The 21,665-nt window shown below is 46.2% G+C and overlaps 2 protein-coding genes across 4 annotated transcripts in view; both read left to right on the forward strand.

Annotated features, from left to right (window-relative positions):
* The window catches only part of LOC135401709 (protein dispatched homolog 1-like), a 52,688-nt gene that overhangs the window by 24,699 nt on the left and 6,324 nt on the right, over nucleotides 1–21,665 (forward strand). For 2 of the 3 annotated variants that reach the window (XM_064634245.1, XM_064634244.1), the window contains exons 2-10: nucleotides 10,124–10,224; nucleotides 11,229–11,352; nucleotides 14,492–14,683; nucleotides 15,354–15,609; nucleotides 15,919–16,169; nucleotides 16,774–17,139; nucleotides 18,125–18,377; nucleotides 18,921–19,119; nucleotides 20,301–20,742. In XM_064634245.1, the coding sequence (XP_064490315.1) occupies nucleotides 10,217–10,224; nucleotides 11,229–11,352; nucleotides 14,492–14,683; nucleotides 15,354–15,609; nucleotides 15,919–16,169; nucleotides 16,774–17,139; nucleotides 18,125–18,377; nucleotides 18,921–19,119; nucleotides 20,301–20,742 (2,091 nt within the window). In that variant the 5' untranslated portion in view covers nucleotides 10,124–10,216. The remainder of the gene's footprint in view (nucleotides 1–10,123; nucleotides 10,225–11,228; nucleotides 11,353–14,491; nucleotides 14,684–15,353; nucleotides 15,610–15,918; nucleotides 16,170–16,773; nucleotides 17,140–18,124; nucleotides 18,378–18,920; nucleotides 19,120–20,300; nucleotides 20,743–21,665) is intronic. The other variant, XM_064634246.1, reaches the window with a different exon arrangement.
* Nucleotides 11,545–12,409, forward strand: LOC135401714 (chromobox protein homolog 1-like). Its single transcript, XM_064634258.1, has one exon. The coding sequence runs from the start codon at nucleotides 11,694–11,696 to the stop codon at nucleotides 12,243–12,245; it is 552 nt and encodes a 183-aa protein (XP_064490328.1). The 5' UTR covers nucleotides 11,545–11,693; the 3' UTR covers nucleotides 12,246–12,409.

The raw sequence follows: 21,665 nt of genomic DNA on the forward strand, positions 1-21,665 counted from the left end.
GGGGAAACACCCAGCCGGCGCCTGGATTCGAAGGCGGGTCGCCTATATAATGTCATCATCGTAGCTACGATGATGGCATTCCACGCACTTACTTTTACGTACGTACTTACTTTTTCTCGCGCTTACTACCTCCGCGGTGTCCCGTCAATCGCCTTCAAATGGAAGCGTGGCTTCGACTGGTGACGCGATGTTGCGAGCGACCAAAAAACGTCAATTATTTTTGCGCGATAGTCACCGTTAAGCGGGTTGTTCTCTGGAGCAGTTTCAAGCTCATGCAAAAAGACTTGGACGTGGTGGGTTTCGAATCGCGCCACCGGCTGGGCTCTCCGAGGTTTTCCAGACTGGCATAGTTCCCCATGAAGTCGGCCCAGGATGCATCCACGGGCTCCCATTCCTTCCTGTGGGCCCTCTTTATCTGTCCACGCCCGTATACACTGTTTGTTTATAACCAATGAAAAGAACATCTAAATGAGAACATCATTCCCCGCATCACCATCTCCAAAGAATAAAATGAGTTCCGATGAGCGTAGGTGAGCGACAGAGCGTGACAGAGCGAGCGGGACGTCTTTGAAAAATCCTTCTCCTCGTGAAAAGAGCGCATCGCAGAACGAGAGGACGTCGTCACGCACGCTACTCCCCTCACGTGACCAGTGACGTACAGCGGCACAGCTCAAGCAACGCCACCTAGGTAGAGAAAGCCTGCTTACGCGTCGACGTGACGTAACAACTAAGAGTTAGCCAATCAGGATCGTGTTTTCAACGGCAGTAGCCAATCACGAACGTGCTTTCAGCGGTCGTAGCTATGGTGACGAACCACCGTCGTCTGCGAGTAGTGATTGAACCTCCCCGCGTAAAAAATCGGGAAATCTTTAAAATAAAGCGCAAAACGGTCTCGTATCTTTCCCAAGACTGATTTTCTGGAAAGCGTGTTTGCACTTTTCGTTTACGGATTCAGATCTGCAGGTTCCAAGTTAGCTGCAATCATTATTTCAAAGAGTTCTGGAATTCGCAAAACGGCGAATCGCAGTAGCGGACGAATTCTGACTTTACAGTGAACCCGCCTCGTTATTATGACCATGGTCGTTCCCGAAAATTTTGGTCATAACGCGGAATTGTCACATTAACGGGGGAATTTGCAGAGGTTTCACTGCATTGTTCCCCGGGAGTACGGTCGTAAAACGCGTATGTCAGATTATCGGGGGTCATATTAACGAGGGTTCACTGTACAGTGAACCCTCGTTATTATGACCATGGTCGTTCCCGAAAATTTTGGTCATAACGCGGAATTGTCACATTAACGGGGGAATTTGCGGAGGTTTCACTGCATTGTTCCCCAGGAGTACGGTCGTAAAACGCGTATGTCAGATTATCGGGGGTCATATTAACGAGGGTTCACTGTATATGTCCACGTAGCGAAGGAGGGAGAGGGAGGGGGCAACAAGCAGGCCTTCTGTACCTAGGTGGCGTTGGCTCAAGCATGTATGAGCGGCGCGTGAGCTGCGAAGACATAACGAAGAAACGAGGCACGGAGCCTTCGCCACGTCACGAGAGGATCGTGTCGGCCGTCCGCGTCTGCTTTCTCTGCTGCTGTGTTTTGTAAATTCCATTGCAAAGCGATAACGCACCGCAGATCGTAAATATTTTCCATCGTGACTCTTCCCTTGTGAAAATAGTTATTGACTTTCTGTTTAGGCTCTAATGTGTTCCTAATGCATTCATGCATTAGGAACTCATGCATGTGTTCCTAATGCAGTCAAACTCCTTTACAACGAAACTCAGGGGACAGCAAAAAAAATTCGCAGTAAAGCTATTTTCGTTAAAAAGGATGTCCATTATTGGACCTATAAGCTCCAGCGGGACCTCAAAAAAATTCGCTGTAGTGGTATTTTCGTTATAAATGTGTTCGCTATAAAGGAGTTTGACTTACTTGCATCAGAAACTCAAAAGAAATTCAACGTGTAATGTGTTTGCACAGTACGCTCTCAACAACAGCTCGTTTGACAATCCACATAAAGATTGTTGATGAGAAAATTCTATAGCTTTCTTGTTTCATTTGAAATGTGTAAATTCATGAGATCATTGTTATTCTAATGAGTATTCTCGTGAGGTAAAAAAAAAATCTAACATATTACTTTTTTAGCTCTATGAAACATGTATTACATTGCTTATGCCTTATTTTAAGAAGACCACGGCATGATAAACTCAAGAAACTCGGCGTATGGTGTATGTCCACATTATACTCACATCAACATCTCATTTGACATTTGACATAGAATTTTCTGATGATGAAATTCCATGTCTTTCTTTGTTTCATTTGAAATGTGTAAATGCATGAAATTATTGTTATTCTAATGACCATCATCGTTTTGAGCGGTGTTAAATCATTGCTCCTTTAAAAATAAAGTTGTTTGAATGAGAACATGGGACAGTCGAAAATTTCCAGGGTGTACCATAGGAAAATCGGGTTGTCGTACAAAGGAATAATAGATGCTTCTGTGACTTGGCTGCACCGCCAATGCAACTTCCACAAAAGCTACCGCGTAAAGTGAACATAAAGAAACGCTTCTGGAGATTTCTAGAGCTCTGTCGCACATTTAGCAGTCTTTTTTTTTTTTTTAGCGAACCAGTTTCAAAGATTGCTTCGTTAAGCAAAAGTGACAAAGTCCCTCATCTAGCAACGCTGACACCCCTCATACCGCCATCTGTTGGGAACGCGCGCAGAATACCCGACGCGCTGAAGAAGTGCCCGCACTGACTGAAAAGGGTGTAGGTCCAGGAACTAACAAACTAACAACGCTATCCAGCTCGCCGAAAGCACTTTCCCGCATGGTTCCTTGAAATTTCGCGACACAACACGACGATGAACGTTACTGCATTCCGGAACACTGCAGCGTGAACGAGGCATCCGTGCGAACCGACTGGAAGAAAGTACATTTTATGGACGTTCACTTTCTGGTCAGATGCACGTGGGTCAGGCATATCACGCAGGATATTAGGCATGCAGCGGTTGATGGCTGTCCGGACAAGACGCCGCAAAAGCCAGAGAAGCTTGGGTCACGTGTTGTGATAATGCACAATGTTTTTAATTCTTTCTTTTCTTTCTTGTGGATTCTGCACACACACACACCCGATACGAGCCATTAAGTAGTATCTTTATTTCGGGTAAATAAATAGATTAGCCTTTTCGATAGATGGACACTGATTTCTCCTCACTTGCATACCTTCGTCATGCGGGTTCGAAGATAGGTGCTGACGGTCCCCCCCCCCCCCCCCCCTCAAGCTAAATAACCGCTCCACCGCGGCACTGCTTGGCAACCCAGTGCTATATTTGAGAAGTACAGACTTCAGTATTGGAAATGAGTGATTGTAATGCACTCAGGTCAGGTTGCCTAGCCGATTTGCGCCACATGTTGGAGACTGTTGTCGATCATGTCGTTTTTTTTTTTTTTTTATGAGAAAAATACTCTGAAAAAGAGAATGTCACTGAGAAAGATAACTCACTTAGAGGTCAATGTCCCTCCATGAAAATGTTGTTTTGGTCTTTTATATGTATATATATATATATATGTGTTTTTTTTTTAATACTGATCTCATTTTCTCTTCCAAACTCGATCCTTCAACTTCTGAGAAGCTCCAAAAGCAAGAGGCGTTGCCATGGTAATAGTTGCTGGGCGCTGCTATTTATAGCCGCGTGTCCCGCGTGAATAGTCCTCGCATTAACCGTTTGATTGAAGCATTTGAATTTCGTACGCATATCAGTGAATTTGCTCTCGCCCCATTGATTACCAGATTACGATACGAACTCTCTCTTCTATCGCCGATCTTTCTCATCTGGATGTAATGACAGGACAGTCGGTGTCATTGAGCTCCCTCCTGCAAACCTTTCTTTTTTTTTCTTTTTTTTTCACACTGGTTCCCAGCTAAAGTGTCTGTATATAGGCCGTGGCACGCAACCGGTTCACATGAATTAATAATAGAGATCAGGGACACCTGACGCGCTTCTTACTTTACGCGCTTTACTTGACGCTTTTACTTTTTTTTACGCTTTTACTTTTTTACTTTTACTTTTACGCTTTTACTTTACTTGGCACTTTTACTTGACGCTTTACTTGACTTCTTACTTTACGCGCTTTACTTGAATACAGCGGACTCCAACCGTGTCTCGCAAAAAAAATAAAAAATACAGTGAACCCTCGTTAATATGACCCCCGATAATCTGACGTACACGCTTTACGACCGTACTCTTGGGAGAAGAATGCTGTGAAACCTCTGCAAATCTCCCCCGTTAATATGACAATTCCGCATTATGACCAAAATTTTCGGGAACGACCGTGGTCATAATAACGAGGGTTCACTGTAAAAGAAATAAAGAAAAGAAAAAGGAAAAAGAAGCCTGATCCTATCGCGACAAGGAAGTAACAAAAATGTAGATGACACGTGAAACTCATCCTTTCTCTACCATTCTACTGCAGAAAATTGGCATTGAAGAGCACAGAACAACACGATATACTCCGCGTCCAATTAAAAATCCATTTTAAAAATCGCGACCCTGCTCAACGGTGGCAATTTCTGCAACTGGCCGCCCGGTCCGCTTTGACGTCGTGACGGTGCAGACGGCACCGACACTGCGGCAACCGCATCGAGATAGCCATCACGGTCAAACTGGTGGTGCCACCTATAGCAAAGTCTCGAAGCGCTTTCTCCCTGCCCTGCATTAATGTTCTCCCCTGAATAAACTTCATCCCACGAAGAAGTTGATTTGAAACGGTTCCCTTGTGGGCGCAAATGACGCTATGTTTAGACAGTGGCTGGTGGCACAAAAGGAGCTCCATTGGGGACTCGAAAGGGAAGTCTTTGTCTCTCCTGCCGACGAATGTAATATATTGACTGGTGCAAGATACAGAACATCCTTTCCGGTTGCTATGGAAACTCGATACTAGAGTAGATGAAACGCGGAAGAAAAAGAAAAAAAAAGGAACCCCTTTTGGTCCATACGAGTCAGGTATCTGCTTGGAGGCAAATAGTACGCGATATTATTCTGCGATTTGCGTATCTCAAAATAATCGTTTTCCATTGTCGTCTCGCGACGTAAAACCGCGTATTTCTATTTCAGGCAGCTATACTTCTAGTGAACAATACATTCTTATAACGAACTCACATGACTGGACCCGCCATACGACAAAGCTTTAACGTCACTCTCTTCTCATCAAAAATCCTTTGGGTCCTTCGCTTTCCAAGTCCTCCCGTTACAAGTAGGCTGTGTTTTCAGAATGCCACTGTGTGTATAGTGATGCAGCATGGCCACTTGGAACACGCATGGACAAATTTAAAGGGGCACTAAAATGCAAAAACAACTTTGCTCTCAAATGAAAGTCTGTGTTTCAATTAGCGCAGTTCAAACAAAATAGACCTCTCCCTGTTCAAATGACGTCATAGTGTTCGACAGCGCCACCAATTTGGTAGAGTTGAACTACGCTCGAAGCTAGAGGCGAACAAGGTCGCGCCCGAAAGCCACGGTCTTGAGGGGATTACGATGGTCCCTGAAAGGGACGTGACCTTCGGCCCTACTTTTCGTTCAATGGGAGGCGGCAAGCAAGTGTCCATTCGTGGAACCCAACCCTCCTCTTCCGATTTGTTTCGGTTTCAGTCTGTCTACCAACGTCATGATGACGTTTCTCGGATAGAGGTCTATTGTAGCCTACAACAGTTCTCGCGAATGTTCCACTGACAACATTTATCTTCACATCCTTCGGACAACGACGCCAGTCCGCTTCGCAAGGTACACTATGTTTTTCAGAGGAACTGCTTCATGGCGTAGCATGAACTAAAGACACCAATGCACCAGCCGAAGCAAGAACGAGTCCAGTATAATTTTGATTGTAATTTCGTAACGGAATCAAAGTTTTGAATTATGATAACAAGTACGAAATTGACATAGCGTAACGTAATGTAACGTAATTTGAAGTGAACTTGTTTTTGTATTTTAGTGCCCCTTTAAAGTAGCAATGAGCCGCGTTTACAGGAATACGACACAAGCGTATCGTATCCAGTTGTCGAATCGAATCCACCCATGTAAACGGGTCAATTCGCTAAACAGACGGTGGATGCGCATTCAGATTGTGCAGACGATGCGTATCGAGGGAAGAATAGAGGATTATGGGAAGCGGCGTTTGGCTGCGGTCTAGTTGCGTCGTCTGCTACTCCTAGTCGGGATGACAAAATTGTGATATTAGCGTGTTCCACACTCCTACCAGAAGTAGCAGGGCTTGCAGCCGTATAGAGCAGAGGTCATTCTGAAGTACGCTTGAAAATGGGCCGTAGATGCTACGTTTTCAATGTTTTGACGTTCGGAGCAAAGGTAGCGGGACACCGGAAACGGCGGTATTTGCGGAAGTGCGCCTCTAACATTACGATATGACACGACGTGGCGCCACCTCCGGTCTGGACTCGATTCGCATCCATGTAAACGGTGGCGTATCGTCTTCTCTCCGGTTTCGACTCGATTCGATAGGCTTGTGTCGTGTTCGTGTAAACGCGACATATTTAACGTGGCTGGAAACACTGTCACATCTGCCAAGCTGTTCACCAGGAGTCACCACCATAAACAGTCTGAGAAAGCAGCTGCGGACACGATTCTCGGGTGACGTTGAAAAGTCCCCGTGCCTTTCTCGAATTATTTTTCTACGTGTCGTAGTTGAACACACGTACTCGTCAAGCTCTGACATCAGTGCTCCGGCCGTTCCCATTGGTAGTCGTAAGCACGTGACGCCTCTCGCGCTTCCTCATTGGTGGAGGCGCCTGCCGTGTGAGTTTGCTGTATTCGTGGTCAGACCTCGGCAAAACTCACTCATGAGCGCGCTCACTAATGCTCACTCACGTTCGATTCGGCTAATGAATTGAGCGTGAGTGAGCGATCCTAGAGCTGAGTAGGCGGTGAGTGAGTCTGAGTGAGCGAGCCAAGAGCTGAGCGGACAATGAGTGAGCGAGCCGTGAATTGAACGGGTGGTGAGTGAGCATGCCGAGAGCTGAGCGGGCTGTGAGTGAGCATGAGTGAGCGGACCGAGAAGTGAATGGGTAGTGACTGAGCGTGAGTGAGCGAGCCAAGAGCTGAGCGGGCAGTGAGTGAGTGAGCGTGAGTGCGCACTGAGTGAACGTGAGCGCGCGATTCGAGAGTTGAGCGGCCAGTGACTGAGCCTGAGTGCGCGAGTCTGGATCTGAGTGGTCAGTGGGGCTATGAACTGAGTAGTGAGCGGCCCATTTGCACACGCTCACTAATTAAATAAACATACTAACTGTTAAATTTTACTTCGCACGCTTGCGAAACCTCTGTTTTACGCATCGGGACCTTCAGCGAAAAATATTGCAAAAAACAAAAAAAAAAAAAACGCGTCCAAACTTAGTGATTTTTCCGAGCCATTAATTGGTTTCGGTTTACCGTAATTTCACATGTATAAGCCGCACCGCAGATAAGCCGCAGGACGCGTTTTTAGGAACGTTTTGAAAATTTTCTGGCAGATAAGCCGCACTCGCAGATAAGCCGCGGGCAATACGAGACGACTGATTTGTGAGACAAAGGAGACCATAGAGAAGGCCATAAACCTTGTGGTCCATACTACAGGGTCGGCATAGTGTACAGCAAAGGAGGTCAGCTCTAGAGTTCTACCAAGATCGGATTGTGCCCTTGTTGGGAGTTTTTCATGGATTGATGGGTCAGTGGTCTTCCAGAAGACGTGAATCACTGTCACCACTTTCGTTAAAACTGCTTGGGGGAATGCACCAGGAAGATCAGTCTACTCGAATGTGGACCCGTCCCTGTTACGCACTGTTCGTGCATCGGCAGGGCAGTGCTGTTCCAGAGACACTGGCGGCCCTTTCGTTAAAACCGGCGTATGGGGAAAATACCAGGAAAAAATAGTCATCAGATAAGCCGCACCGGTGGATAAGCCGCACAGCGCCCGTGAGAAAAAAAAATCACGCATAAGCCGCGGCTAATACGCGTGAAATTACGGTACATATTTCTTGCGCGGAGCAGTGCACCAATGCGCTCTTTCGATCAGCTATCCGGCTGTCAATTTCGTGTTCATCCGCTCGGTTGACACACGGCGGTGATGGAAGACAAGGAACAGCCGTAAGACCGCAAAACGCTTAGCGGGGGTGGCGAGTGAGCCCGAATGAGCGAGCCGAGAGCTGAGCGGACGGTCAGTGAGCATGAGTGAGCGAGCCGAGAACTGGGCGGGTGGTGAATGAACTTGAGTGAGCGAAAGTCAAAACTGCCGAGGTCTGTTCGCCGTACCGGTTTATTACCGGGTTGAGGGAGGGACGCTGTAAGACGTGTGTCGGCACAGTTCCCTTAGAAGTCTGCCCAGGACGCACATTCAACCCAGAGCGTTAGTCGCTGACGTTGCCCACCTCTGTGAGACCGATGCGCCACCACCACCATTATTACCCCCCTTGCTGTAAAACCTGGAATGTATTTTACCTGGAATACTAATTGCATTTTACATTTATCCGGAATAACTCGAGACCGAGTGTCGTTTATTCTACGCCTAGCAATTTCGACAACGATGCGAGAACTGAAAACCTCGCATTGTGGCATCGGATTGCGAAACTGCACAGGTCCTCGATGGTACGCTGTGAAGCTATTAGGCCTTCCATATCAGTTGAACGACGTACGCCATCGAAATCTCATTTAAGACATTCCGTTGTACTTAGCGTGATAGCCTCGTCAAGGGGCCGCCGACCCATCCCTTCCGTACATAGTCAGTGATTTATGCTTCCTGTCTCGTGCAACGCGCCGCCGTCGAAGCAAAGGGAAGATCCCAAGAAGAGGTTTCGAAACGTCTGGTATTTTGAGACAGACGATTTATTGGAATGGACGTACTGGGTCGTTATTTTGTTGCTCACTTTATTGGCAGCAGAAAGCGATGACGTTTTGCGCATCTTCCGCTGGAGTATTCAGGGGAATGTCTGTCGTGTTAATAGTCATGGGCGTTCTCAGGATTTTTTCCAGGGGGGGGGGGGGGAGGGGGGAGCAAACCCCCACCCCCTGCCATTTTATTTTATTTTTTTTCTGGAAGGGGACATTGCGCACTGTGTGGGTGTCCAGAGATTCCTATTATGACATCTGAGAATAATCATTACGACATATGACTAAAGAGTGCACTATTTTGACAAGCGACCTTGGAGTTCCAGGGCGGGGGGGGGGGGGCACGCCCCCCTTCCCCCCTCTCGGTACGCTCATGTTAGTAGTAGACGGTTTGGAGGCCATGGGGGGTCAGCTGAAGGCACCCGCGCAACATTAAAAGTACCGTAAAGCAGTAGATGAATTTCAGAAAATATATCTATTCGATAGCCTGAGCCCTCGGTACTCTTACGTCACACTTTTTTGTTGTTGTTTCAATTGCCCTTATAGTTATTAGAAATTTAAAATCGAAAATTACGAGCAACATTGTGTCGAAGTGATCATCAATGCGTGTTGCTCGTCACGTATGGCGGCAAAACTACATCGCATGCGGACAACGCTGGATCTAAAACGAAAGAAGTTGGCTATACGTGTCGGCTATACGTAGCCATCAGGAGCTGCACGTCACGTCAGTCGGGAACATAAATCACTGTTGCTTGACGAATTGGGGGCCAGCAGACGTCGCCCCGAACCGTTTTACCATAGCTCAATACTAGCTCCATCTGCATAGGGTGAAGACAACCGCGTCGTCTGCTACGAATTTCCGCCATCTTGACTCCCACGCGCCGCTCGCGATGTGCTCACAAAAGTACCTACATTTTAAAGTTGAGTAAATACAGAGGAGGTTTGAATAAGTTGGTGAAATTGGTACACAGCATTCATGCATGGTAAGCGTGGGAGTCAATATGGCGGCATTCGCATCTACTACAAAAGGTGACTCCACCCTACACAGAGGGAGCTAGTATTCAGGCACCCAATTGCCTCAATTTTACTAGCAAATTAAAAATATCTAGCGTTCTCTGACTCATTTATAACTTGTTGCGCTGCGTTTACAAGCAACAAGCTGTTAAACTACGCCTACGTCAACATAAAATGCTTTTCTGTTGTGGTACATCCAGAAACAGGGTGTTTCGTCTAAATTGAGCGCATTCGTTATTTCAGCTGTTGAAGATGGATGACAGACAAGTTTCCCAGCAGCAGTCAGTGCAGGGATGGTCAAGTCTCCGTTGTGACGCCTCGCTCTGACTTCTCATCATGCAGTGGTATGTTTCGACGACAGACCTGGGTACACTGAAAGATTTCACGCGTCGCAAAAACTTGAGAAGAAATGAGACAACTCCACTTTGAGTCTTCCATTTTTGTAGATAATGAGCCAAAAACAGAAATACAAGGTCGGTGAAAACAAAAGCCGCCGAAAGCGTGGCTGTGATTGGCGGAAGTTCTAGTGACTATGTCACGTGACGCTGGCCTGTTTAGTCTTCTTGATTCCTCTTTTGCGTTACAGTGCCTTTGTTCATTTGAGCAGATTTCGATAGAAATCGATAGATTTCTGCAGAAACACGAGATAGCGATGGTTTGACATTTGACAGTGAGTTGCGCTCGATTAATCGATTTTGTGTTAGTACCGTGCATTCTGGATATAATAACGCCACAGCAAACGAGTACTAGCATGATGTCCAGCACATAACTCCAATTTTATAAGAAATCGTGCAATCATGTAGTGGCAGTGTCGACATTTTGGGGTCAAAGAACAGTCGTTACAACGCCAAAATCTTTTATATATTAATAATTATAGAGAATTGATGAAACATCCATATCTGATACAGGGGGTACCCTTGCCTGTGTTGTGTACAATTTCTCCTGCGTACACAGGGTGTCCAGAAACATAGAGATAAAAAATAAAAAAAAAGACTATTTTTGTCGTCTATTTCCTCGTTCGCCCTCGCCCTAGCTCAGGCCATCATGGAGTTGCTGAAATAAATAAATATATAAATAATTGGAGGGACCTCGTTATGGGAAAAATAACGCCAGAAAATTGCCCGTGCGGTACCTCCCAAGACATCGTATAATATCTATCAGAAATTGAGGCCCCTGGAGGTTTTTACCACTCAAAACAGAAAATGGAGACTTTATACCTAGTTTGCCGTCGAGAGGCAAGTCGTTCGAATAAACAACTTTAAGGTTTATCTTTGGACTCCTGTATACAGAAATATTTCGAAAATAGGAGGAGCTATTCCACAAGCAGTGACGGATGGTATAATTTCAGGTATTCCCAGCAGGTAGCCAACCACCCGAGCGTCGTGATTCTTGTGGTCTTCTCGCTGGCAGGCACAGCCATTATTGTCTCTTTCACCACACGAGGATTGCCCAACTTCAGAGATCCTCTACTGGTAAGTGCGAGCAAAAGATGCGTCAGTCATAAATCGTTCAAACGCCGCGCAATTTCCCGTTTCTTTGTTTCTCTTTCGCGAAACGACGCGAGAAGCGCAAACAGCTAAAAGAAAAAGCGCCCGCACGCCATCTTTCCACCAATCGCCAAGTCTCGCAGGACGTGCCTCGAGACGTTCAGGTGGCAGCACCAGCATCCCAGCATGCACCGGCGGCCCCAAAAAACACACACAAAAAAACGTCGCCAATTCGCCATCTTGGGAATGTGAAAAGCGCGCCCGCAAAGCGTAGGTTAGGGTTAGCGCCCTACCGGGAAACTGCCCTATTGGTCCGTCACAGTGTCATGGAGCAGACTGGTAAACGGACTGACAGAAAACGAACACAGAAGGACGCCCTTGGTACCGCTTCAGAGCCAGAAGAGTTCATCGTTGAGAAGATCCTCGATCGGAGAGTTCGTCAGGGAAAAGTTGAATACCTGCTCAAGTGGAAAGGTTACGCCGACACCGAAAACACTTGGGAACCCGAAGAGAACCTCGACTGCCCAGGCCTCATATCGGAATTCGAAGACAAACGTAAGCGCAACGCGGAGGAAGCAAAGATGAAAGAAGAGACCGATCTGCCATCTCGCAAGAAGAAGCGACAGGATTCGGACGCCAAACCACGAGGCTTTGATCGGGGTCTGGAACCCGATCGGATAATTGGCGCCACAGACTCGAGCGGCGAGTTGATGTTTTTGATAAAGTGGAAAGACTGCGATGAAGCAGACATTGTGCCGGCACGGATTGCCAACGTGCGCTGTCCGCAAGTAGTTATCCGTTTCTACGAAGAGCGTCTGACGTGGGATACGTGCACCAGCAAGGAAGATGACAGCGGAGACAAAGGCTCCAAGGGGTGACGTGCATTTCCTAGTGTCAACCGTTTTTAAACGCTGGACCCATTTATTCAACTCCGGCCCCCCTCCCCTGTTTTAATCTGTTGCTTGCTAGTTGATGGGTAATATGTATGCACATACGGTTGTAATGTATCTCGGGCGTTAAATAAAGTGTGTTTAGCAGTGTTCCTCTTATCTCGGTTTTGTTTGGCGGGAGTTTCTTTCTCGTGGCACTTTTGCTCCAGGGTTACAGGTGTTCACTGCTACCACGTCTGGGGAGCAGCTTCGTCTCATAAACGTCTTAAGCGGAAAAGGCTCTTTGTTTCACTTCGCAACTGCTGGAGTCCGAACAGGTCTTCCGGCCTTGTCAGCGCGGTGCAAGAATTACGTTCGCTGCGAGAGTCTGTCAAGCTTTCTCTAAAAAACAACTCTAGTTGGTTAGATCGCGAAGCTGTATTTTGATTCTAATTTGAATTAATAATTGGAGCTATGGCCTGAATATGATTGCTCACTTGACAGAAGCAGGCACATGTTCTAGCTAAAGCTCGTTTTTCTTTAGTGGGTTGGAAGTGTGTGTCAGTATTTTTTGGACAATCCGAATGTTTTAAGAGTCTAACCACATGATACAGCCACTGAGAATGCCTGCCCAAAGTTCCACTTGACATTTAAAGCTAACAAACTCTTCTATTTCATGCACGAATCTTGTTGCATCCACCAATTAGAAATGTTTTGCTTATACGTGACACAAGATGCCAAAACATTTTGCCCCAGGTGCTATTTACACAGTTTTCTTGCACATAGAAAAGTGCAATGAAGAGTTGCCTTCAATATTGAAACCCCTCTTTTTTGTTTGTGGATGCATCAGCACAGATTTCACTTATTGCATCTTCTAATTTATTAATACAGTCCTGTCCTGTATGCTCCATGTCATTGCTGACAAAAGCACTCCGGCTTTTGATGTCTCCAAACAATTTCGAAAGACCTTCCTAGCATCCTAAGGACATAGATATCCGTGCACATTTCATTTGTGGTCACGAGGGGTCACTCGAAAGGTCATAAAATGGTAGACTATCTGGCATCAGTGATCAGCGCTAGCTTGGTTCAGGCCTGCAAGATGGAAAGCCTACGCTTGCACATCGACCCAGTAAATATGGAACACCTCGTGATAAAAGCAATGAAAACCTTGACAGTGCACTCCTTAAAAGGGACAAACAACAAACAGCACTGAACTTTCAACAAGTGATCTTATTGACAAGAAGACAACAAATCTATAGTAGGTTCTTTCTATTAACCTGGACACATGTACGATAGATTTTATTTAACGTATTACCTGCCTTGACACGATTCCTTCCAAAAACAGATGTATCTTATCAGAATAAAACGGGCCTTATTTACACATTTGTCTCCAAGGTTTTTTACCTATCTACCTTCCTCCAACGAAAGAGCATCCTTACCTCCTTTCAGAATATGTGTTCTGTTCAAACCACGGTACTTATTCTGAGCATGATCTTAGATGCTCATGAACGTGTGATGCGAGATGTGAATGTGCGGCAACGTTTGGGACTTGTAAACACTAGGGTTCCCGGTTATCTGTGTTCATCATTTTTTAGACTTCCCGAAACGCTGCAAAAATGAAACCAAATTAGAGTGGTACAACATTGAATGGGATTATAACAACATGAAATAACAGTCGTTGACTTCTGTTTGTCACCTTCACCTGCCGCGTTTCGGGAGGTCTCAAAAATTATAAACACATTGAAAACAGTGAGCCATAATTACGACCAACAAGCCCAGATTTTTACGCTTACGGGACACCTCTTTAGCCTTTTGAGAACCATCGACACCGTCTGTTTGCACCAACTGAACAAAAGCGAACAGATCGCTTCCACGAGAGACGATATTAAGTCACCTGGTGCTCTCGTGCACATCGGGAAGTAGTTCATTTATGCAGCATAGCATTTCAGTCGGTGTGTGCTTAGAGCCTTGCGTTCTACCCGGTACAACCCACCCCCACCCCAGTTGGCGTCACCGTTTCTTTGGAAAAAAACCTGAGAACTGAAATCGTCAAAACACAACCTCAGCCATGTATGCCCGCTATCTCTCGCCATCTTGTGTGTTCTTGCGTTTGCTTTCTTTCTTTCCCACCCGAAAATCTTTCATTGATATCACCAGATTTTACCTGTCTTACATTTTCTAAACCAGATATTTACGTCGAATAAAGCTCGAAAAGCACGTTAAAGTTAAATACACTGTATGCTTCTTGCTTGAAGGGCTTTGAGCCTAGAGGCACGGTACTTGCACAGAGAGCCACGGCATGGAACAACTTGCTCTCCAGCCCAAGTTGGAACGGTGTGCTCTCGATGTACCCTGGCCCTCAGGAGGTACCAAAGGCTACCACTACGTCTCCAACTGTGGTGCCCACTGCTCCCGACTCCAGCTCTGGGAAACCACCTCCTATCCAAGTAGGTTGAGAAAAGTACCTGCGTCCGCGAAGATGTTTTGTACGGTAACCTAAGATGTAAAACATGGTTTTGGCAGGCTTTGGGAGTGCTTTAACGTGACCACTTTAACTGGCGACGTATGCATTTAAAAAAAAAAGTGTCGCATTTTGTGCTTTCTTTCGTACGTCCTCGTTATTTGTGGTGGCATTTTCCAAAAATCGTCGATACAAGGATAACGCTACATTGCCTACAGAGAATACTCGAAATGAAAAATCTCGTTATGCTACCTGCGGTGCGTGCAGGCGAATTATGAACAACACTCTGTGCTTCTTTATGGATTTTTTTGCCAGTGTTATTGAACGTGCTGAAACGCTGTGCAGAAAAAAACACAGGATGTTGCGTGCAGTGGAGTCCCTACTGCAGTCCCCCCTCGGTGAAGAAATGCAACTAACAGAACATAAAGGGTGGCAAAGCAGCAGATTGTGTTACTTGAGAGCATTCCTAGAAAAAAGAAAAGCCTTTTAATGCGTTAGAAAGTTATGATGTTTGTCTACTAAAGTGACAGTTCACCTCCACATTAATTAACAAAACGATTGAATCGTAAGTATAAAAACCTTGCAGTCAAGTTTGTTATCTCAACTTATACCACCTTGTTTCTTCTTTTCTTTCGCTTCTACTGCGGCTGGCGAAGCAGACGACAGCAGTGCCTTCATCTCAGCCCACCAATCAGAGTCAGCCAGAAGTTATCCTACAAGGAGATGAGAGCCACACATACGGACGCCTTGTTCAGGGGCCTCCTCCGTCCAGTGGCAGGACGGATGGGCGCCAGAAACGGAAAAAGAAGAAAAACCAACAGCAATCCAAGCAGAAGATGCACGCCAAGCGACCATCGTGGCAGTCATCTGGGGCGTCAGGTCCTGGAAGTGCCTTTTTCTGCAGTGAACCCGGTAAATAATAATTATAGACAAAAAGAACAATAGTATGTAAAGCTGGAGGAGTACGACTTTTCCGCAACAACGCTGAATATCCTCTGGATGTACGAATAATGTCCTAACGAATTCGTACGTCCGACGGACATCCCTGAGATATCCGTCGGACGTACGAATCAGCAGGTTCCACGAGACACGGCAAACTCCACAAAATATCGCGGAATCTGTCACTCGCGGAAAGCTAGGGGTTCTAGACATGCTGATCGAGGGGATAATCGTAGGAAACTGTGTTCCGTGCATTCACACCCATTCCTTCGCATGCTGCAGGGCGCAACTACGGCCATGTTGTTGTCGGCAGACGTTCTTCCACCAACAAGCGGGGTCTCTTGTCGTGGGATGCTCTCAATTCCATCTGCCATCTTGACCATGACCGTCTGAGAGCTCCTGGAAGCCTTCGTGTTATCTGCGAACGTGACCGTTTGGGCAACTGCTGCAAGTCCTGGTCCATTCCAAATTACATTGCGCTTCTGCACAACCGTTCCTCGTGCCTCGACATCACTCCCCAGGACGTTGCCGAGGTAAAAAATGTTGCACACATCGTTTGTAGAGGATGTACTGTGAAACAAGAGGAGCCACTGTGCAATTTAGTGTACCTTAAAGCGCAGGTTGAGAAGTCCATTATGCCTGTAACGTGTAATATGTAGAGCCTGAAGTTTTTGGGAAATATTTTTTTTTAAATTCGGGGGTAAAAATTGGGTTAGTAAACGTGCGCTCTAAATTCGTGCGAATTCGGGTGAAAAAACTTCCAGTACGCTAAATTCGGAGAGAAATCTGGCTCAGTTACTCAAGCTAACTTTACTGGTTTGGTACAAATGGTGATGTAATTGCATTTGCTGCACCCTAAAGAGGCAACCTTCAATTCATAGTGCAAATTTGGGGAATAATCGGGTTAAACCCGAAAACTGCAGGCTCTCATAATATGTGCGTGTGTGTATGTGCACGTGTGTTTTTATTGTATAAAATTTTTTCTGCAAAGTACAAATTTGATGTGTAGCATATTAAGTTCCACACGGCACCACAAAGGCGATTAATCAATAAAAAATCTTTAGAAATGTTAGATGCTTCGCTTAGTTCGCAAGATTGACCGCTCGTCTAATCCAGTCGTGCTCGGAACCCTTCCAGGTGATGGAACGACTCAAGATATGCGCCCCGTACTACCATAGCATGAAGCTGAGTCACGACTGCTCGGCAGACGCCCTTCTGTGTCGCGGGGTGCCTCAGGAGTGCACGGAATACAACGCCATCTACAACATCTTGCACTACCTGGCAGACGCCGATTTTCTCGCCCCGTCGTCATCTCGACCACCTTCGGAGCAGGACGACGACGGTGCTCCCTCTGCTAATAACAGCAGGGACCTTCCCACTTCTGACTCCTCATCTGTCCTGGCTTATACCAGCATCTTTCTTCCTGTTGCTCAGAGCACAGCAGCGATGGATTACTTCAAGGAGCTCGAAGAAGGCCCGCGACTGTACGATGATGTTACTGAGGTGCGAACCGCCAAAATTTACTGAAAGATTGCAGGGCAAGAGGTTGTTTTGAGTACCACTAGGTAAAGGCATAGGATATGGAAGGCTTTGATTGATTGATTGATTGTCAGTCAATCATCGAGGTTTCATTATTGAAGAGACGACAGTTTCCTTCACGCGGTGTTATTTGGCCAGGTACACATAGCCGAGCAACGTTACATAGTAATGAGTATAAATGAGGGGTGTCCCCACTAACATGCCCCGTGGGACATTCTTACAAAAGTCCTAATTATTATCGTAATTATCCTACGCACTGTGAAGTGAGCTGTATGCCAGCCGTCGTCTGCTATGGCAGCGTGCCCATTTCTGCGCTTCAAAATTCAAATTTTAATTCTCCCATCACAGTGGAGATCATGCAAGTAGTGTCTCTAGCAGATGGGATCTCCCACAGAAGTTGCATATTTTGAAGTTATCAGCATTATCAGTGGTGTCATGCATTGCAGTCGCGACTGATTGGCTTTAACCCATGAGGACAAAGGCCTACATAATAAGCACAATGTTGGCATAATCTAGTAGATCGTGGTCCGGACACCCTGAATCTTGAGAAATTTGAAGAAATATATTTGGAAATATCCTGAAACTTTACACGGTTCATGTTAGTATTGTCCCGTACATCATCTCTGAAAAGCTGGAAGTACTTTGTGCTTATTCTACATCATGCTCAATCGCGAGTCTCTCGTAACACATGTCCTACTCAGTTTTTATTGCGTCACACGTTGCATCACGACGTATCTGCTGCACTGCATCATCATCATCAACATGCACTACCGGGTGGGAGCGCAGGTCACAGTGGTTTATAGGGGACAAATGCCTCCCCCAAAAAGTTTACCCCCACTTTCTTTACTGATTCTCACTTTCCTTACTGATTCCCCACATTCCCTATGTGTCCCTATAGAAATTACCCTCGGAAGCTTTGCTACACATGGTGACGTTAATCTTTCTTCAGGTGGTGGCCATGGAGCTCGGTCTGAAGCATGCCCTGTTTGATGAGTACCTGGTGCACGACACAGTGTACGTGGGAATGGCCGGGATTGCTGTGTTCCTGGTCATGTGGATGTACACCCAGTCCTTCCTGGTGACACTGGTGACATGCTTGGCGGTGTTATTCTCCCTGGGCACGGCCTACTTCCTGTACACCATTGTCTTCCGTGTGCCCTTCTTCCCGTTCATGAATATCCTCACGCTAACAATAGCTATTGGTATGCCACTTGTGACCCATAACATCTCGTTTTCATAAATGTCATGGTGTGTGGATCTCCTCTCTGCTTTGCTGTGTCCTTAAGTAATGTTTCGTTACGTAATGTAACGTATAACATAATATAATGTAACATAATGTAACGTAAAGCACTGTTTCATGCGCGATAAATGTCAATGTTGCTGCTGCTGTCTGTACAGACTAGATACACTTCGAAATTGTCAGGCTTTGAAAAGATACTCTTAATACTTTATTTTGATTGGTTAAATTGTGAGGTGGATGCATCTAATTTGAGCTATAGCAATGGGCAATACTGCACGAAAATGGCCAGCCATGGCATCACCTGTGTTAAGAAATAGTTAGATATTATGCGGAACAAACGTGCTTGGTTTAAAATGCTCTAATGAGATGCGATGATAAGATATGCTTTATCTTTATGTGTGGACCGCATCGATTAATGTGCAGCTTCCGAGCTATGTCATAGAGCTTCTGCCTTACAAAATGAGGGTGCCGCATGTCACTCAATCTCGGTCAAACCGCTTGGCAGGTATAGGAGCAGACGACGCTTTCATATACTGCAAGATGTGGGGCTGCGCAAAAGCGGAGAAGAATAATGGGACGCTGGTGAAGCTTGTACGTGACACACTGCACCACGCGTGCCTGTCGATGCTGGTCACGAGCGTCACCACTGCAACAGCCTTTTTCGCAAGTTTCACTAGCAGCATCACGGCTGTGAGATGTTTCAGGTACGTATTGGCTGGAAAAAATGACTAATCGCTAGGCAATCTGCCTTCTGTTGCCGTTCTCGGGAGGGCTCTTTTTGAATAATCTAATCATGCATATAAAGCGAAGTGAACAGTTGAGGTTGTGATATTTCACAGCGAGTTATGTTTTGTGCCTGACTTTTTGTGGGGGGGAATCGGATGCTATTTTGGAATCTGAAATTCGGGGTGATATCGGGTTGCTATTGATATAATCGGGTGTGTTATCGGGTTACTTTTTTATTTCTGTCCAGCACATGGCCCGCAGTTAGAGGTGCACATGCTAGTCGAATGTGCATTCATCGCGATTTATAGTCACAAACAACACATCTTGTAACGTCAAATGTGCTTGGCATACTTTATTGTTGCAATCAGATATTTTCTTTAGACGTGTGCACTAATTCATGTACATGATACATGATACAACACAATGCGTGACTGGAATTCGGGGAGAAATCGGGGTTAACCAGAATTGGTTCGAATCCAATTTGGGAGGGAACAATCGGTCGGAACCGGTTCAAACCCGAAAAAGTTGGACCCTAGTTCTTTTGGAGAGACAATTCGTGGAAGATAATTAGGGCCCGACTTTATAGGGATATGCCCGATTACGCCCGATATTTGCCTCCCAATTCAAATCGGCAGTGACAGGGTTCAACCCGATATTTCCCCGAACACTTGCTGAACCAGGGGGTAGCCGAAGTCATCACGACTAACACAGAACTTTGGAAAGTGTGTTGTAAATGCGTAAATATGCTAATACAAAACTGTCAAAACAGAGACCCTGATGCCTCTTAGATGCACGGACGACATATACTCCGATATTGATACTCCGTGTCTACTTGTGTGTCGTGTATTATGCCGAATAACCCGAAGATCCACACCGAATTCAATCCGATTCAACCAGAATTGGGTTGAATCGGGTTCTGTTCAACCCGATTACACCCGAAACGTGGAAGCAAAATATAACTCGATATTTACCCCCTCCCCCCATGATGCTGCTGAAAAATATAACCTGAAGCCTATACATAACCCTGTATATGACCTATTGGCTTGTAACCTATAAGCTATAAGCCTATAACCTGCTGCTGAAGAATATATAAAAATATATATAAATATAGAGAGTCATGCCCTAAAGATAATTCACGTGAACCGTGCTCCGTTTCCAGCCTCTTTGCTGGCACGGCAGTTCTGGCAAACTTTATATTCACGGTGACGTGGCTACCCGCGGCGCTGATCCTCGCGGAGAAGTGGTGCTCCTCCGCCTGCTGCCTTTGCATACCGCCCTTTGGGGTGTACATGCCTCAGATCCAGCGCTTCTGGTGCTGCTCTCCGTTGTGCAGCGCCCTCTGGCGCATGCACTACTCATTCTCGGATGCTGCCCGCGTCTTCTTTGACAAGATCCTGCCGTGCATTGTCATCCGACCGCGCTGGTTCTGGCTTTCCGCCCTTGCCCTGGTAGCAGCTGGAGGTGCCTTTGCCATCTTCTGTCATCCCAGACTAAGCCTCCCGGAATCTAAAGAGTTCCAGATCCTAAGTGCCAATCATCCCTTCGAACGCTACGACCTCGTCTTCAAGAAAAAGTTCTGGTTCGAGAAAGCACGGAGCCAGGTGAGCACCGTCAGAAACCCGATGTTTAGTGCTGTCATAAAATCTCTCTCTTAAAGGGACGGTCTTGAGCACGACCTGCTAGATTATAACGGCCGTGTCATAATCGGCAACCGTTATGAGGAGCCCAGCTGCACGTTCCGCTAGGGGCGCTAGTCGTCGGCCCGCGAGATCTAGATTGTGATTGGCCGATGGAAATTTGAATTTTGAACGCGCAGAAGCAGACGTACGACTGCCGTAGCAGACGACAGCAACAGCTCCTATGAAAATGCGTAGATGATGATGATAATCAAGTTTGGAATGAAATATCTTCTGTGGGACATCCACCGCTTGTATAGAAATACTAAGGTAAACTGAAGTACAAAGTATTGCAGAAGTTGAGGAAGCAATAACCGGGCCGATGAGTGGCGCCACCGCTAGCCACCAAATGCGGCGCTGGGAAGGCGTGCCTATGACATGGTCGTTACAATGTAGCAGGTCGTGGTCTGGAGCTCTAAACTGAGGTGAACAACATATTCTTGAGTTTGAGGACGGAAGCAGGGACTGGGAGGGGACACTGAGGGACTTCGCCGTCCCTCCTCCTCTCGTCAAACTCAAGGACATGTTGTTCGCCTGGTCTACACACCAGCTCGCTTGCCTTCTTATTTTCTGTTCTTCTGTCAGCTGATTTTGATACGAGAGTCGTATTCGACTGGAAGTTGCATCAGTGTTGTAACAAGCGGTTGCATAAACACTTATATCGTGTCGGGCTCATATCGGGTAAAGATCGGGTGCACAATGGCTTCTCGCACGATTACAGCCATGGACTTTGAGGACTCTTTCGAAAAATGTTAAGACACAATCAGCAGGTTTTGTCTCTAATCAGTGACCCGATTGTTTCGCAGAACAGAAACTTACTGAAAAATGGTGTGTATGACTGTGAAGTC

The sequence above is a fragment of the Ornithodoros turicata genome, chromosome 7, assembly GCF_037126465.1.
Source record: "Ornithodoros turicata isolate Travis chromosome 7, ASM3712646v1, whole genome shotgun sequence".
Classification (NCBI taxonomy): domain Eukaryota; kingdom Metazoa; phylum Arthropoda; class Arachnida; order Ixodida; family Argasidae; genus Ornithodoros; species Ornithodoros turicata.